Source organism: Etheostoma spectabile, chromosome 16 (genome assembly GCF_008692095.1).
Source record: "Etheostoma spectabile isolate EspeVRDwgs_2016 chromosome 16, UIUC_Espe_1.0, whole genome shotgun sequence".
In the NCBI taxonomy this organism is placed as follows: domain Eukaryota; kingdom Metazoa; phylum Chordata; class Actinopteri; order Perciformes; family Percidae; genus Etheostoma; species Etheostoma spectabile.
Window position 1 is genome coordinate 16,884,779 of NC_045748.1, and position 17,500 is coordinate 16,902,278.

At 38.9% G+C, this 17,500-nt stretch overlaps 2 protein-coding genes across 9 annotated transcripts in view; both read right to left on the reverse strand.

Moving 5' to 3' along the window:
- Nucleotides 1-6,302, reverse strand: part of nup214 (nucleoporin 214) — a 40,134-nt gene extending 33,832 nt beyond the window's left edge. For all 6 annotated transcript variants that reach the window (XM_032539894.1, XM_032539895.1, XM_032539891.1 and 3 more), the window contains exons 1-10: nucleotides 6,058-6,302; nucleotides 5,110-5,302; nucleotides 4,847-5,001; nucleotides 4,368-4,566; nucleotides 4,204-4,274; nucleotides 4,027-4,090; nucleotides 3,736-3,839; nucleotides 2,966-3,072; nucleotides 2,746-2,812; nucleotides 2,201-2,324 (exon numbers count right to left, since the gene is read on the reverse strand). In XM_032539894.1, coding sequence (XP_032395785.1) covers nucleotides 2,201-2,324; nucleotides 2,746-2,812; nucleotides 2,966-3,072; nucleotides 3,736-3,839; nucleotides 4,027-4,090; nucleotides 4,204-4,274; nucleotides 4,368-4,566; nucleotides 4,847-5,001; nucleotides 5,110-5,302; nucleotides 6,058-6,099 — 1,126 coding nt within the window. In that variant the 5' untranslated portion in view covers nucleotides 6,100-6,302. The remainder of the gene's footprint in view (nucleotides 1-2,200; nucleotides 2,325-2,745; nucleotides 2,813-2,965; nucleotides 3,073-3,735; nucleotides 3,840-4,026; nucleotides 4,091-4,203; nucleotides 4,275-4,367; nucleotides 4,567-4,846; nucleotides 5,002-5,109; nucleotides 5,303-6,057) is intronic.
- Nucleotides 6,303-9,225: 2,923 nt separating this feature from the next.
- Nucleotides 9,226-17,500, reverse strand: part of nacc2 (NACC family member 2) — a 28,457-nt gene continuing 20,182 nt past the window's right edge. For all 3 annotated transcript variants that reach the window (XM_032539953.1, XM_032539954.1, XM_032539955.1), the window contains 6 exons: nucleotides 17,497-17,500; nucleotides 16,375-17,139; nucleotides 14,597-14,773; nucleotides 12,997-13,102; nucleotides 12,663-12,760; nucleotides 9,226-12,567 (listed from right to left, as the gene is read on the reverse strand). The exon at nucleotides 17,497-17,500 is cut by the window's right edge and continues 178 nt beyond it. In XM_032539953.1, coding sequence (XP_032395844.1) covers nucleotides 12,041-12,567; nucleotides 12,663-12,760; nucleotides 12,997-13,102; nucleotides 14,597-14,773; nucleotides 16,375-17,139; nucleotides 17,497-17,500 — 1,677 coding nt within the window. In that variant the 3' untranslated portion in view covers nucleotides 9,226-12,040. The remainder of the gene's footprint in view (nucleotides 12,568-12,662; nucleotides 12,761-12,996; nucleotides 13,103-14,596; nucleotides 14,774-16,374; nucleotides 17,140-17,496) is intronic.

Consider the following 17,500-nt stretch of genomic DNA (forward strand, 5'->3'; position numbering starts at 1 on the left):
ATCTCAATATTGATCAAAATAATCATGATTATCATTTTGACCATAATCGTGCAGCCCTAAATTTAAGTTTTGAAAAACACTACCCCAATATCCTTGATTGGCAGAGTAAACATGAGTAAGATGGTCTGTCTCCCTCAATTGCTATACCTCTTTCAAAATCTACCTATATACCTTACTAAAACCATTTGAAAAAAATAGAATTCCATTTATATGGAACAATAAATCCCAGAGGATAAGGAAGGGGCATCTGTGCGAGCGTAAGACGAGTGGTGGGCTGGCCCTTTCGGATTTTAAGCGTTATTACTGGGCGGCAAGCATGTGTTGCGCCTCCTACTGGCTGGATGTGAGACTACTGTGCTCTCCAGCTGGCTGGAACTGGGACGGGAGGATTGTCTTCCCTACTCAATTGGGGCTTTCCAAATGTCTCCAATTCGTCTCAAAAAATTATTATAATTCGATTATTCATAGCACCATTCAGATCTGGAAACAAATAGCAAAACATTTCAAGCTTAGAGCTTTGTACTTTACACTGCTATTTTCAGCATTTCCGTCATTTATTCCTTCAATTAAGGATGGAGCCTTTGATCAATGGAAAGAGTTTGGACTCTGCTGTGTTGCGGATTTATACATTCAGGGTGTGTTTGCGTCTCTCCAGTAGCTTGAGGAGAAATATGGACTGTCAAAGATTTATTTAGATACCTACAGATCAGACATTTTGTGAAGACTCATCTGGACAATTTTTAGACTGCTACCGCTGATAAACTGGACCAATGTCTCAGAGGCTGTTTAGTAGAAAAACATGCAATTTTCATGTTCACAAGACCATGAGCAAGTAAATATGGAGGGTATAAAAAAGGACTGGGAAAAAGGATTAGGGATGGAAATAGCAGAGGACAAATGTCTGAAATATGTCAATATGTGCTCCCTTAATGCCAAGACACAGTTTGAGCCATTTCCAAACTGAAGTTACATAAAAATTTTCCCAGATGTGTCCCCAATTTGTGAAGAATGTAACCAAGCGGATGTAGATTTATTACAGTTATGCACTATGCCCTAAGCTACAGGAATTCTGGGTGGCAATATTTCCGTTCTATTCACAGGTTTTGAAAGTTCAAATCAAGACCAGACCCACTTTGGGTTATACTGGGTGCTTCAGAACACTTAAAAAAACTACAGACTGCACAGTACCATCTCCTGTCCTATGGCCTCCTCAGAGCGAAGAGGTAATGAATTTTAAAGTTTGGATTGCGACACTGACTGATACCCTGGAAAGGATTTGTTATATTCTTAAGGCTAGGCTGGAGGAATTTAAAAAGATCTGGAGACCAATGATATCATTTATGGAAAAGATGAACGGTCAAGGTTCACTATGCAGGCAATAGTCTTTAGCGCATCTAAGTGGCACTACACTTGAGTGGGAAGGGGTGGCTGGACACTGTCAAGTTATAGAATAGAATAGAATGCCTTTATTGTCATTATACACAAGTACACGGTACTTGTGCAACGAGATTAAAGCAATCCCTTTGCAGTGTTGACACAAAAAAAATATAAGAATATAACAGTATAAAATATCAAAAATATAAAGTCAAAGATATAAAGTGTAGTGACTGTCAAGTATACATATATAAATCAGCTTGAATAAGCATAGGTAAGTGTTAACACTCAATAAATAATATTGCACAGTGATGGAATGAAATGAAAGTTGTTCCTGATTTATCTATTATTTTAATACGTAATTTTTTGTGGTTGTTATTTTTTAGCGTCAACATCACAACGTCCTGCGATGTGACTATTGCGCATGTGCACATTGTGATGTTGATGCTAAAATATAATATCGTTCAGCCCTAAAAGAAATCTACCTCAGCTTTATTTTATAATTTAATAGTTATCACAAGACTGATTAAACAACATATTTGTGATAAACCAAAATTTGACCTTCAATAAAAATCCCCATTTCTTTAATAGGAAAGTAATGCCTAACTTGTTTTTTGTTTTATGAAAAGTGACTGTGAAAAAGACTTTACTTGGCTGCAAGTTGGTGTTAATAGGTCAACTGACAACCATCTTTGAGGGGCCCCTTTGCTGAAGAGAATTTAACAGCAAACATTAGGGTAAGTGTAGTTGTATTGAGTAGATGTGGTGAAATCTGTGGTCAGACAGGAGAAGAGAGGAAGTACACAGAAAGCCAAATTCCACTTACTGATGTAGATATCCTGCTGGCTGGTGTAGTCTATGGCTAAGCCAAGGGGCAGAGTATCTTCATTTGTGTCAGTCACTGGAAGCTCAGCCCTACTCGCATCTTCCAGGATCCAAAGCTCCCAGAGCTAAAAAGGCCAACAATCAGTCATGCTCATCACAGGCTACAGAAATGTCCTCACACCATTCAGTAAGCATTCAAACTGTAAATCAAAGCTCAGTTAAAAGATCAGAATACAATCTGTTTTCTTCTTCATGTAATCAGTTGTAGCTTAGATCAACGCTAATTGAAAAACTTCAGCACATCCACAAACTGGCCTAACTGTCGTCAAGAGAATTTGGCTTTAGGTAGAACAGTTATGAAATGTCCCTGGTACTTTACCATACCGATAGTTTACTTCTCTCCTGCAATTTAAATGGAAATCAATCATCACAAGAGACACCTTTCATTTCTGTATTCAATCAAAACAGTGTGTCATTTAAAGTCAAACTTTAAAATAAATTTAAATGATGCCGATAACATCTTCAGCTTTTCACATGATCATGTACCTTGTCCTCTCTGGCGGCTATGACGCTGACTTCAATAGAAGCTGCAGATGCCGCAAACACAAGGTCCCTGGATGAAATAAACAATGAGGAAAAGCAAAACATTACACCAATTTAACATGACATTGAAATAAATCAAACTTGAGTTTGACATTGTAAACAGGTATAATGCTTTTGGGTGCCTCCTATACCATCCATGCCTGTAAATCATGATAATTCTTACCAGTCCTCTACATGGCTAAGAAAGTAGTGGTGTTGTCGCTCAGTGCAGCTTCCGTACACTGAGTCACTAAAGTTCAAATACTTTATGTCCACCTTCTCATCCTTCTTCTACAAAAATAAAACAAATCACAATTTAACACATTTGGTTATGGTACATTAACAAGTTGGAACAACTGATTAAAATTCTGTGTGGTGGAAGCATATTTTAGTTAATAATTTATAATTTTACCAGAAAAAGACTGAGAAGTACATGCTGCCCAGCTGTAATTTCAATTTTCATTTTATGTGACAGGTGGTGTATGAACAAGGAAATGTGTGACAAGAAGTAACCTCAGTAGCTCAGTATGGAACCAACAACAAAAGCCTAATACTGTATGGCTTAGTGGTCACTTACATGAAGAATTCTACTCAAATAATAATACATAAGGAGGCGCATGGGAGCTGCAGTAGGAGCCTCTATGTAACTACAGAGCCACTTCAAACAATTATGGTAACACCACTAAGCATGTGGCCTTAAAAAAGCTTCAATATGTAATCTGGAAGAGAATCAAATGTAGCATTTGTTTCTTCACCTTGTTGTTGTGGTCATGTGGCGGACATAGCTTCAAAAAAACATGTAAGATTCATGTGAATTTAAAACTAAATATATGGTTAAATTGATCTACTGAGGCAAAGATTTAGACAGCATTGAAGACTGAAGGGGTGCAAGATGACAATCATCCAAATGTGAATAGGTAAATTCAGTGAACTATGGATGTAGGGTGTACTCACAGGAAGGGAAATCAACACTAGTTCAGGAGGGGTCTCAAGGGAGCCATCTGCAGCAGCATATACCACTGCAAACACAAAGGTTCTCAGCCACAGCACATCCAGAACTGTGAGAGACAATGGAAAGAGAGGCATTAACTGCAGATGGGATTTAAACACAGTTATGAAAATAAAACTAAATTAGAAAATGTAATATATTGGTGATAAATTCTGTCTTATGTTATTAATAATCCAGCTCAGTATATGGTGTACAGATCATCTCATTCAATTTAATCGGTATAAGATTTGCCTCACCTTTGACAGGTTCATCAGAGGTATAGAAGTGTGGACATGGGATCACTTTCTTTTCTTCTAGTGCCTTTTCAACCGAGGAGAAAATCAGTTATTCATCTTCTCAGTCATTGGATGCAGCAGCTCTGAGGGAGCAACTATGTGTTTTATTTTTAATTACGGTGAATAAGGTTCCCTTACTGGTGTATACTGACTGACTGTGGAATTCATTTTTCCTGCAGCAACTTGTTTTCCTTTTGGACTCCAGCAAACTGTGGGAAACAGAGTACATGAGCTAAAATTGAGCCACAATAGAGATTTAGAAGACAAATGAACTTAACTATTATGCGCAGAGTCTCACTCACGACATGTAATGCCACTTGAAGCAGGTAGCTCGGCCTGAACTTTGACATTGTCAGTAACATCCAAAATCATCATACGGCCGTCAGACAGACAGACAGCCAACATGGATGCCTGTCCAGGATTCCACTTCAGGTCTTGCACTAAACTGCCAGGGTGTACTGCTGGCAGCAGGGATGCAAAAGGTAGCTTCTGTGGTCTTGCCTATTGGGCATAAAGAAAAGTTAAAAAAAAAAAATCAACAACTCAAATGCATAAATTAATACCTACAGTACATATCTGGTCATGAGAAGCAATCACATTTGAACTGAAATTTGTTAATATTGAAATTAATTAAATTTCCATGAAATGATTTTATTATGTACTATCTTCCAATAATAATTTGACTGTTTGTTGCATGCAGACTATGCCCATGCGTAGTCTGCTTAAGCGTGATGTATTTCTAATACACTGGCACATTAAATTGACAGACTAAAGTAGTCACCTTGTTCATGAAGGTGCGGACATCATAGAATGTGATGGACAAACCCGCCTCCTCAGTCATGCCACATACTGATAAAGTAAGTTCATCACAACTGAGAGCCAAGTGGTGCAGAGCCAGATCCACATTAACCTCCGCTAATGCTGCTGTCCCCTCAACTAGATCAAAGTGGAAAATTGGAGGGAAATATGAGTAAGAGACATGAATGGACAAAAACAAATTATGACAATGTAGTGCAAAACTCAGTTTATCGGTTATATTCATACCTATTTCGTTGGTGTTACCGTCAAATTTATCAGACAGAATGTCTTGAGTTAGGTAAACTTTGAATGTTTTATGGAGTCCTACAAAAGTTAAACCAAATTTGTTAGAGATGGTAAGCAGACTAGTTCTTTCTTTGGGCAAATCTTCAGCAGGGTTAAAGACTCTTGTTTTCTTCATCTGACGAAACTGAAAGTCCTGAAAAAGAAAGACAAGCACTGCTTGTTACTTCAGGCTGAGCAGTTATGGGAAAGAAAAACAAGAATCTATTGTCAATAGTGCTAGCGTTAGATACATGCGCACAGCAGTATAATCCAACAGCCACTTTTGTTAACTGCGAGTAACATTAGGCGCATGCTTGCCATGTATCTTAAGCAAGTCTCTGTCTACTAACATGACTAGCTAGTTGTTACCAACACAAGTCACGCAAAGCCTCAAAATGAAAAGTTAAAACCTTAGTTGATAGCCAACATGCTGTGCAGTCACGTCACGTTAGCTAACGCTAATGATGCTAAGATGTGTCGGTAACGTTCCAGCAAATGTATTGAAGTGACACGTATTTAATGACTTTATTTCACACATAGGATGTTGTTTATTAACATAACCTCAAGATAACATTTAACTCTCTGGGAGTACAACGTTTTATGATGTAGTTTTAGCTAATGTGCTAATAGCTACCGTGCTAGCATAAGTAGCTGGCTACAAACTGAGAAGATAAAAGTTGCTGTAACAGCTTTTTCTTCCCAGACTTTTAAACTCTTAACTTGGCATCTAACTGCTATTTTTGTATATAGGACTCTGTAACTGAAATGTTTATGGGTTACGGTTAACTAAGCAACAACTTAAACCCGACCAGCTAAGCTAGCCAGAACCATTTAAGATTAAACACAGTGCTAGCAAACATTAGCTCACACATGCTAACCTGTCAACACAACTTGTATATAACAGCATACCTTCATTTCCCTCTCAGGAGGGGAGTCTGCTTCGTCACTCATTTTAAAGCACCAAGGCTGTTGCTTTTCCAGGCGATCTGTTGTATTAGTTTATAACTTCCTTGTTTGTATCTGAGACAAATTTCTGGTGAGCCACATTAGTCTGTCAGAAGCACACCGCGCGATTTTGCCATGAAAAACGTCATAGCTACGTAGGATGACAAATTGATGCCAGAGCACATGACTGTAGCAATAGCCTGATACAGTCCATTCCTGAGAACACGACATGCTCATATAAACATTTGATAAGATAAGGTGTGATTGCCCTGCATATTGACGATGTCCTGCTATATTTCATATGAATCCGAATGTAATGAATTTCTACAATACATCACAACTTGCAAGAACTTCTCAAATAAGCTTTCTTGGAGTGAAATCCTAATGAAATGATTCTCTTGTGTAATGGGTATTTGGGTTAGCACTGGGGAAATCCTTGAAGGTACACAGCTATCTTATAGAAACAAGCTGATAGCAACAGAGACAAAAGAGAGGAGGGCAGTGTATGGTGAAGTAAGGACTTTTATTAGAAAGCAGATTTTTCTGTATTGCATTTAAAGAAATCAGGTACTCTTGGACTACACAACTGAAACTGGTGATGGCAAATACAATGATGGGAATGAAAGGTAGATTCTTATGCAACATCAAAAGTGGCAACTTGCATTTGTGTTGTATATATTATTGATGCTTGAGTCAGAAGGTGCATAAACATTTTAACATTTTTCATTTGAAACATAAAGCAGTATCAATACTGAAATTGTCCCATCCCAGTTTGCCTGGTCCAAGCCCTGTTGATAGTGAAGAATGTTACCATAATCAAAGTGTAGGGTTGCATGATAAGATCCTTTTTTGTCATATGGACATTGAGAGGTTAATAAGCCCAGACTTAGGACCAAGTTTGGCCCAAGCTTACCAGAGCATTGCAGATATGGTCCATGTCAACATGGGACAGCACTTTTCACGAAGCACCAAGGTATCAGTCAAATTTCAGTCAGTCCTTGTTGCAGAGACACACATTTATAACCAAGAAGGCTAGAGTTAATAACACCATGTCCCTCCACTCTGGAAAGTAAGCTAGCACAGATCAAAGCAAGCTGGAGAAAGACAAAGCAAATAACAAGAGCACAGCAAGTCATGTCAGATCTCCCATAATGCACTTTGGGTCTCATCCCTTCTGATTGTCAGCGCTCTGAACACATGGCTTTAAAAGTTGCGTTTTCTACTCATTCGCCAAACCCTCGGTTACTCTTTTCTCTTATTTTTCTAAGTAGTTCTAAAGTGCTGGCATTATGTTCAAGGACACATACATACACATAAAAACTTTTAGTGCATTTTATGCTGAAGGTTCAACTGGGTAGTTAGTTTACGTATTCCACTCTTTAGCACTACTTTTCTGTTATTACTATACTAGATTAAACTTGTCACAAACATTCAATAAAAGGCCAGGGTGTGTAATAAAATATACAACCCTACTCATTGCAAGAGTCTTTGTTTGCTAACAGTGACAACAGTTATTCAGCATAAAATACATGTTACATAAAGATCAGAGGTTTCATTGGGTTAGAGTGAGTGTCTGAATGGCATGCATTTTATGATACAAGTGTCTCTTTGCATATAAATGTATTGTTTTCAGGACAAACCACTCAATGGAACACAAACTACTGTGCCTATCAGTTTTACAGTAATGGGGGACCATGTAGAAAGTAAGTAACAATTTATTTGAAAATGAAATGGTTGTAAAAACTGGTTCTTTCAACTAACAACCCCCATCCAATCTCTTTTCTTGTCTTTTTCAATGATCCACCAGGTGAATGGCAGATATTGCAAAAGACAAATTTATGTCATTAATTAAAACATAAAAACAATCTTAACTACACAGTTTGCTGTGAAGGAGATACCGCTTTCAATTAAAGATATATGTGAAATACATAACATTACATACATTTTACAGGACTTTTTTTCTTCCAGCCACATCAAACTGCTCATTCTCCATTAGGATTAGCCATGACATTCTCTGAGAATATCTCAGTTTATAGTGCAACACCATTCATGTTCAAATTTACCCTGCCCAAGAAATACAAAAAAAGACCCGAAGCAGAAGGGAAGCAAGATATAGTATTTCCTCAAAAATGTATGTATTTGTTTGGCCAGGACAGAGTGAAACATATTTTGAAATAAGGCAGACAAACAGTGGAGAAGCTGAAATGTGAATGCATCAAGGAAAATAAATGTAAAATGTTTATGTGGGATTGTTTTGTGAGGAAGACTATTCCAAAGTGAAGTCTCCCAAAAGCCTTATCTTAAATGTGAACAAGGAAATTGTAATTTACATATACACATACATATATATATATATATATATATATATATACATATACATATACATATATATGTATATGTATATGTATATATATACACACATATACATATGCATTATATTATATTTATGTCTGTCAATCGTATAAATAATGTGAGGATGTCAGTCCAGGGGATCCATCCATCCAGCTGAATAGCTTTTGAATGCATTTAAGTGCCATCTGTTATGGGTTTAACTGAATTGGGCAGGTGCATACAATCTCCTTAAAGAATGAGATGATAGCAAACAAACAGTAAGAAGATCATCAGTAAATTAAATATGAAATACATTATACTGAGCAAAAATGCTTGGAGCCCAATTTTAGTAAAGGAAAAAAACAATCACTGCATCCTAGCCCTCACAGGTACTCTGTCTTGTTCGTCTATAAACATAAAGGTTCACATCACAACATCCACATCCACACAGTCCAAGGCACTGCTCCACACCCCTTTTACCAGTGGAGTATATCAACGTTTCATCAAATTTCTCTCAGTTAAAGTCGTGGCCATGCAAAAAATCTGTTTGTTTGAAAATAGAACTTATAGCATAGATTTATTGTGCATGAAAATACAAAGACAAAAATGGCATAAACATACTTAGTGCACAGTTTAACACTGGAGTACACGTTTAAATTGTTTGGGGGGCAGGCTAATTAATTTAGTGATCTAAGGTAATAACTGTGAATCTAGTTTACTTTAATTACATACATTTGTGGAAGACTGTTGACAAAATCAGAAGTGCAGGCGACCCTTGCATAAACTCCAGTAGTTAAGGTAGTGGTTCCAATAAACAACTGAATATCTTTATTTTTCTTACAAGAACCACTTTAGGAACTGAATCTTAATAAATTAAAAGTGAGATAAATAAATTATTTGTGAAGTCTATAAAGAAAATGTCATGATCTCTCTGTTTTGTGAACACATACGTATATATGTCATTTCAACATTAGAGACAAACATAACTATCAAAATATCTAAAAAATGAGGAGCTCGTTGGGATAAAAATAGAATAAACAATAGAGTTATAAAAGCCTGTACTCGAACCTCGCTCAGTTTTCAAAATACTCCCTGGTGTTTACAAATTTGGAAGACCAGTTTAAAAATCCCTAAATCACTAAAGCTTTAGGTTTGAACATCATCATAATGCTATATTACGGCCCATTTTTTTTTAGTATGAGTATGAGTTTACAATTGAGAAAAAAGCGAGTCTTGACCATTTTTGACTATATTCAATCAAGGCTTGGACCCTTCGGCAAAGCAGTGCTACAGTTTACATTCATTCTTCACATCAGCCATTCTATCACAGCCTTGTTTTATCGTGGATCACATTTCTTCCAAAAGAAAAAAAACTAGATACTGTAAACGTCATTATTATTATTACCTAGTGCAATTATAACCCTGTGTTTCTTGGGCAGGACCATCTTAAAGCTTCTCCTAGAGAATCAAAAACAAGATTAAAACCTTTAAGGTGGCCCAGCACTGAAGCATAAACAAACAGATCAAATATATCAGGGGCATATACTGTATATTTTTGCTTGGTTGTTAGCTTACGCTATAATTCTTTGCAGTGGAAAAAGTCTGATTAATTTTGCCATAACACCATGTGATTAAATGTGCGTTTGAAAAACATACATGTATCTCTTAAAATCAATGCACAAAACAGGAAAGGAATGCTGTCTGGACTGTGTCCCTATGCATGGCAGAAAGCATGAAAACAGATATCAAAAAAGAAAATGAGTATGACAAATAGAGGTTTAAGTCCCTGTTTGACATTGCCTCACTTCGCCCCTTCCAAAATTTTGAAATAGTTATCTTCACAAGGACCAAATTTTTCATTTCTAAAACCAAAATCTCCCCATCAAATAAACAATCAGGGGGATGTGGAGAACATTCTCAGTCTTTAGTACAGTCACATATTGCCAAACTCCTTAGTTTTCCCACCCGTTAACATTTTTGAGTGCAAATTCAATAAGCCAGCAGAAATTGCTCTTACAAGTTTTATTCAATAATTTACCCCCCAACCCGCCCAGAAAAAATAAACAGGATGGAAGCAGGACTATGTAGTCTTGGTGCCAATCACACCATCACATCAAAGTGAAACAGTGCTTCTTTCTTCTACCACTCAGTGTAGTGCACTTCCTCTTACCACTCCATACATTCAGTCTCCTCTACTCATGGTGACAGCACGATCCATAGTTAAAAAAGAAAATCCGATTGGTACTGTGTCAAACGCAGTCGATACCAAGTCAGTTCTAGCATGTGTCAGACTGATGTCAGATCCCAGTGAGAAGTGGAAAAAAAGTTCTTTAATGGCATATCTCGAGGCAACAGTAGCTGTTTTCTTATTTAGATGCAGGTTTGTGGCTTGTTGTTTTTAATGATTCTCTGTATTCATTGTTTGTATTCATGCATGCAAGCTGGGATTTTAGTGCATGTTCTTGTTCATGTCTCTCTGTATCACCAAGACAGAATGATGTAATTCAAAAGGATTTTTTCAAAGATAAAAAGCGTTGTTACATTTCTTTTGGACAATGTATTTTTAATACATCGGTGCAGCTATTAAAGGCCAAGTATCATAAGGTGAGAAATGTGTGCACGTGTGTGTGGATCTGTATGTGTGTGTAGTTGGGAGGGGCGGTCTGGAGCAGACACAGGCATCACATTGACAACTTAACCCAATTTGTCCCGGGCAAATATGCATGAAAACACAACGCCATGTAATAGATTATTTGTAGGATTGTTGAGAAGTCTTTAGCAGAAAAAGTTTTCCTCGTCTTTATCCTAAAAAGTGACGTAATGTTTGAAAGGAAAATTGTTCTGTATCATGGCACTACTTGACCTTTAGTTATAATACATTCTTCGTTATATACTGTATATTTATACATATTTATCATACAGCAAAATAAGCAGACTATTTAATGGGGTAAACGGGGTATTTTCAGATTTTTACATCATTTTACAGACCATAATACCACACTCAATAAAGTACTTGCAAAGCAGCAGTTTCTTTTGTTTTGCAATGAAATATGGTAAATCATTGCAGCCAGTTGTTCTGCTATCAGACCTTTGTATTATTGCTGCGGGTGCCAAAATACTAATGGGCAAATTCAAAAAAGGGATTGCGTGGCTTTTGCAGTCACTAAACCTGCCTTAATACAACAGACAGAAATTGTGTAATTGATAAAAGCACCGGTTAAAGGGTGAAAGGCACCCCAAACTGTGCTGCGGCTGCAATCCATTCTTTGTGAATTCATCCTAAGTAAATACTGAATATACTAAGAAAAGGTTGGAGCAGAAAGGGTTGATTTTCTTATTGTGCTAATGCCATGCCTGTGTCTACTGCTACTATGAGTGATCTATTTCCACTAGCAGTAAGTATGCGTGCACACAAGCACATATGTGCACATGCATGTGTTACAAATTCCAGTATAGTTAGATCTACGAGCGCAGCTTATTGTGCTGAAAAATTCCTGTCGAGGAAGCACAGAGGAGAAGAAAAAGTGGTAGACGAGATGTTAGAGTTAGAGAGCAAGCAAAAGAAAATGCGGTGTTATACAGATTTCACAATGTCAGAGGCAGCCCAAAGGGACATTCACTGTCCGTTCACCCTCAAACCTTGTCCAAAACCTTCCACTTCCTGCTCAGGCGGCGTGTCACCACTATTGCCTGCCTCAGCTCCTGGGATCAAAGTTGGCGCCCCCAGTGATCCGTCTACACCTTCTAACCCAGATTCATCTTCCTCTTCCTCCTGTTCCTCCTGGACTACTCCTTCACCTTCTGCCTCTGCTGCAGCTGCCCCCGGGCCAGGGCTACCCTCTGTCAGTGGTGGGTGAGTCCTGAGAGGGTTCTTACGATCTGGATACAACCTTTGCTCTAGCGCCTTGAACTCAGGCTCAAAGGGGAGGGGTACTCCTGGTTGAGAGGCACCCAGTGCCAGGCCCAGACCCACAGCAGCACCCATGCCCATTCCTGCACGGTACACCTCCATGCCATCAGGCAGCATGGATTTGATCTTGGGCAACCATCGCTTGCGGACACGCCTTGCATTTGTGCACATGTCAGCAGCAATCACATTCATTTCACTCTCCTTGAAGTTAGGGTTGAAATTTTGACAGTAGACTGCAAAAGAGAAAAAACAACAACGTCAATCTGGACAAATTGTTCTCTTTTAAAATTCGATCACACATATTTAATGATTTGGACAATAAACCTACGTTTGACAGCGTTGAGGACCCTGCTGTCCAGGGGTTTCCTACTGGGGTCACTAGTTGAAGAACGGATACCTGTCCCGCAGCTATTGGCTAAAGTGTTTCTGCAGGGATACAGAGTCAACACCAGGGGGCAGAGTCAGCAACAGGCACATGCAATAGATAAACATGGGAACACACAACAGAGGCATTGCACAACATGGCCACAGATGGAGTGTGAAAGTTGGTTTGAGACGACAGCCGTAGTGTTCAAAGTCATACAAAGAACTCAAATCTTACAGTAGGCCCTTATAGTATCACACAAACTGTTCTGCTTAGGTGTGCATGTCTTTATACTCACCTATCAAAGAACGTGGCTAGCAGACGGCGAAGCAAGACTTTGTGTTTGATACCAGCACATAGATGACAATTCATCAGCTGTCCTCGGGTCATGAACACCTGTGTACCTGCCAGTTTAGAAAAAAAAAAGGATTTGCTGAGAAAACTTTTTTTGTTCATTTTACAAACCATTTATCTTTGCAGACTCTAGTGCTTTATCCTTTCTCTCGTTGGCCCAATTGTCAGTTCATCTTTTTATTTTTTTGAAATTCATGTTCAAGGAGATCTTTAATGCAGTTAAACAAAGCCTCAGCTGTACAAAGCATCAGAAATTAGGAGAGGAATAGAAGTTGAAGGTCATAAACAGCACACTATTAATTGTTTTTTGCTTTCTTTTCAAAACCATCTCTTTCACAGCATTGTGTTCTGTATGTTACTTGCAGACTACAGAACTGAATAACCCGTTTCAACTGGGGGTTTTCAAAAATATCATCTGATTGAATCTGAGCACTCGGTGACGTTTTGAACTCTTGTTTCAGAAAGTTTTGGATTCATTACTGATTCTAACATGCATCTGCATGCGTGATCACATCTGTCTGTAAAGTTCACTGGGAAGTATTCAGACTCTTATCTTTTGTGTGAATAGATTTCATATTAAATTGATTAAACGTTTTGCCCTCCTCCTTTGTATGAATTATATTAGCAACATGTTGAACAATACCTGGCCTCTTTGAAAGTCTATGGTCTGACTGCCAAGAGCAACATCTGACAGTCAGACCAAAGAGTTCAGTTTTTGTTTCATCATACTAAAAAAAATCCTTTTCCTCATGCTCTCAGAGCCTTGAAAGGACCGTTTTCCAAACTCCCGGCAGGCTGTCATATGCTTTTTACTCCAGAGTGACTTCTATCTAGTCACTCTACCATAAACGCCTGATTGATGAATACTGCAGAGATGGTTGTCCTTCTGTCACGGTCCTCAATCTCTGCAGAGGAACTCTGCAGCTTTGTTTTGTCCCTTTGAGATCACCAAAGTCACGCGGCTCAAAACCACTATGGCGGCGATTCAGAGTTTGGTTGAATGTGGTTTGGACACTACTAAATGGTGTTTTCATCAGGGATCAGAATTCAAGTGAATGTAATTGACATCTAAACATAGTTAAACCAACATATCGTAATAACATGGTTTACCACAATGTATATTGGAGCTAGAGATGACCAGAGATTAACCACTGACTGCAGTCTCATATGAGTCAAATGCAGGTGGAGTACATGTGTTTCCTGCATAAAAGGGATATTAGTAAGGGCCACTGGGTTGTGGGTAACCTCATTAATCAATGGCCTCTTTCCCCAGTTACTGATTTTGGTTGGTTGGGTTTTTTTCAAAATTCAATGGAGTTCTCTTATGTCCTGAATTTTTAGCTGAACTGAAGTCAGTCAGATTAAGTTGACCAACTATTGAGTTTTAAATTATCTAAATGTGCAAAAGAAAAGTGGAGATATGAATACGTTCCAATCGGACTGCATGCAAATGATTCTCCATATGTGTGCATGTGATAAAATGTGAGCAAGTTAATGTGTGCGAGTGGATGCATGTGTTCAATTGTTTGTTTGTGTGTGCCTACCAGCTACCAATTCCAGCTTCTCCCCCGGGTCCCCCTCAGTGTAGAGCTTAGGGTGGCAGCGGTAGCCTATCTGGCTGATGAGGCTTGCAGGCAGTGCCACCAGGTCCCTGCGGATCAGCACACAGTTGCGGCTCTCCAAGGCCAAGGGCATCGCTGCCATCTCTGGCTTGTCCTGGACTGATTAATTCAAGCGAGGACAGACACGTGTTCAGAAAGCTTTTTCTTACACAGCAAAACAGAAACAGATAAATGTGTATGCATCAATATAATAATCAGACTATAAACTACAGAAAAGACCGTCCCATACTCACTCTGCCCTCAATTGAAATATAGGCTAAACATGTAATTAGTAAAGCAGGTTGGTGTAATCTCATACAAGCCTCATATGTTTATGTAAACGTTTTAGAGGATTGCAAGAATATCACAGAAAAGTCATGATATTGCATCAGCAACTTGAGTTTTGGAGGGGGACATTTCCAAAGCTGCGTGTTCTTACTCCCAAAATTGTTTTCCCTAACCTCTGTGATGACTTGCAGACACATGCAAACACATGCATATGCAAACACTCCTGTTCACACATAGAGAACAGGAGAAATGAGTCCAATAATTGCCACATGCACATAGTGTATACAGAAAAGTGTGGATTATTACATTTGCATGTGCATTTACACTTACAGCACACGCACACACACACACACACACACACACACACACACACACACACACGAAAGATGTGCATGGTTCTCAAATATCCCACAATGTCACCCTGGGGTGCTCTGACTGATTGCAGATAGAGTGGATTTCATAAATATCTGAAACTCTAGAGTTTGACAAACCTGTGTGATGCCTTTGAGCTGCAGGGTGCTAAGAATGATGAAAGGTGTGTGTGTGTGTGTATGTGCGCGAGCGCGTGCATGCATGTGCACATCCACATGTGAGTTTAAGTGTGTCCTCCATTGGTGTATGGTCTGTGTTTATGCGTGAATGCAAACACAACTAAATATACTGAAGCATATGCACCTGCATGTGTAGGCAAAACTGTCCCAGTATGAAAACTATAACAAAAGGCAGTGGAGACCAGCTGTTGTAGCACTGATAAGTAGTGTGTTGTTGGTCACGATGCACTCCAATCATTACTCCATAAAGCTATCTTTATGCTGAGAGAACCCACACATACACTGGAGGCACACAATCCTGCTTTTTCAAGATGCTCAGGATACATGATTAATGAAAGATTAAAGTTAACTGGGATGAAATCAATGTGTATCAGTTTTGTTGCACAATACGTAACAAGTCTGGACAAGGAGCACTTATGTTCCATAAACCCTACATTCATCAGTAGCTTTATATTTCTGCAAGTCATGCAGCGTTTTACTTTTAGATCGGTGTGATACCAAATGACTTACCTCCATCTGAGCCAAATGCAATTGGGAAAGCAACTCACTTACTGAGATCTTACACGACTAGAAAGATTTTGAAGGCATTGACGGGGTATTTAGGGTATTTACGCAGGGTTGAAATGAAAATTTCTTAACTTTAATTTACTTGAGTTAAGAGTAAATACGATTATAGTTAGTGTAGTGGAATAAAATATTTTTGAATTTCATTTGTCATAAGATACAAATGTAATATTAGTTTGTGACTATAACTGAGAACATACAATACACATACGAGTTTTTAATGATGAAAAACATCCAAAGTAAAGCTTCCAGATACACCAAAGCTTTGCCACACTTCACAAAGATCTTATAAAAGCATCAGTAAAACATAATACTCACTCCCGTAAGGGTTAGCTAAACGTCCATAGAGATGACTGTAGGCATCTTCTGTGATCCCATCACAGGGCTCTTCCTCAAACTCCTCATCCTCATTCTGGTAGGATGTAGGACTGTCAGTGGTTGGCAGGCTGGATGCTCCAGGACTGGACCTTTCAACTCCTGCTCCTCCTCCTGCTCCACCCCCACCGGCCCCTTGAAGGTGATATGGAGGCATACCGGGGATGGGGGTCCCACCAGCTGTCGTGTAAAACAGTGAACCGCCCCTCGCCAGACGACTCCCAAACTCCGAAGAAGAAATCTTGCTTTGCATTAAAGGTATTGTCAAGGGTGTTGGGTCACCCCCTTCTAGTTTAATCTTACGTGGTGGCATGAGTAGGGATGGAGACCAGCCCGGGGTTCCCAAAAGGGCAGCCACCGCTAGGCCGTTACCATTATTACAAGGACTCTGCGGCTCGGATCCTGTTTCCTCTAAAGACCCTGCTGTTTGCGAGTCACAGTGAGGTGAGTTTGCCTTGAACATTAGGTCCATGCCTCTTTCAACTATATGCTGAATTTGGAGGTAGCCAGCTGTGTACATGACCACCAGCTGTTCACTAGCTGCCATTGTTAGCTTCCCTGTATAGCAGAAAGTGAGGATCTGCTCAAAGCAAGCAGGTGTGACTGAGGAGGGCAACTCAAACTGGCTCTTGGTGGAGCTGCTGAAGAGGTCACGAAAGTAGAGGCTGCTGGCAGCCAAAACGGCCCGGTGGGCTTTGAAAGCCTGACCTGGTTGATAGAAATAACAGAGAACAGAAAAGAAGTTGAGAATATTGATACAAAATTATTATGGGTGCACAATTTAGAAAACGTCACCATTTGATTCAAAATCAAATTTCAATTCAAAAATGATTCTCAATTAAAAAAACAATTCACAGTATGCAAATGTAGTTACTTTTCCCATGCGATAGTGTACATGCCATTATGAAACAAAAAAATGAAGATTTTTTTGAATTCTATGAATCAATTTTGAATCTGTAGAGCTTGAATCGCGATACAAATGTGAATCGATTTTTTTGCACCCCCGACAAATTATGAAACCTTAAAGTTCTATAACTGAAATCTCCAAGTTAACTACGAACTAACCTTT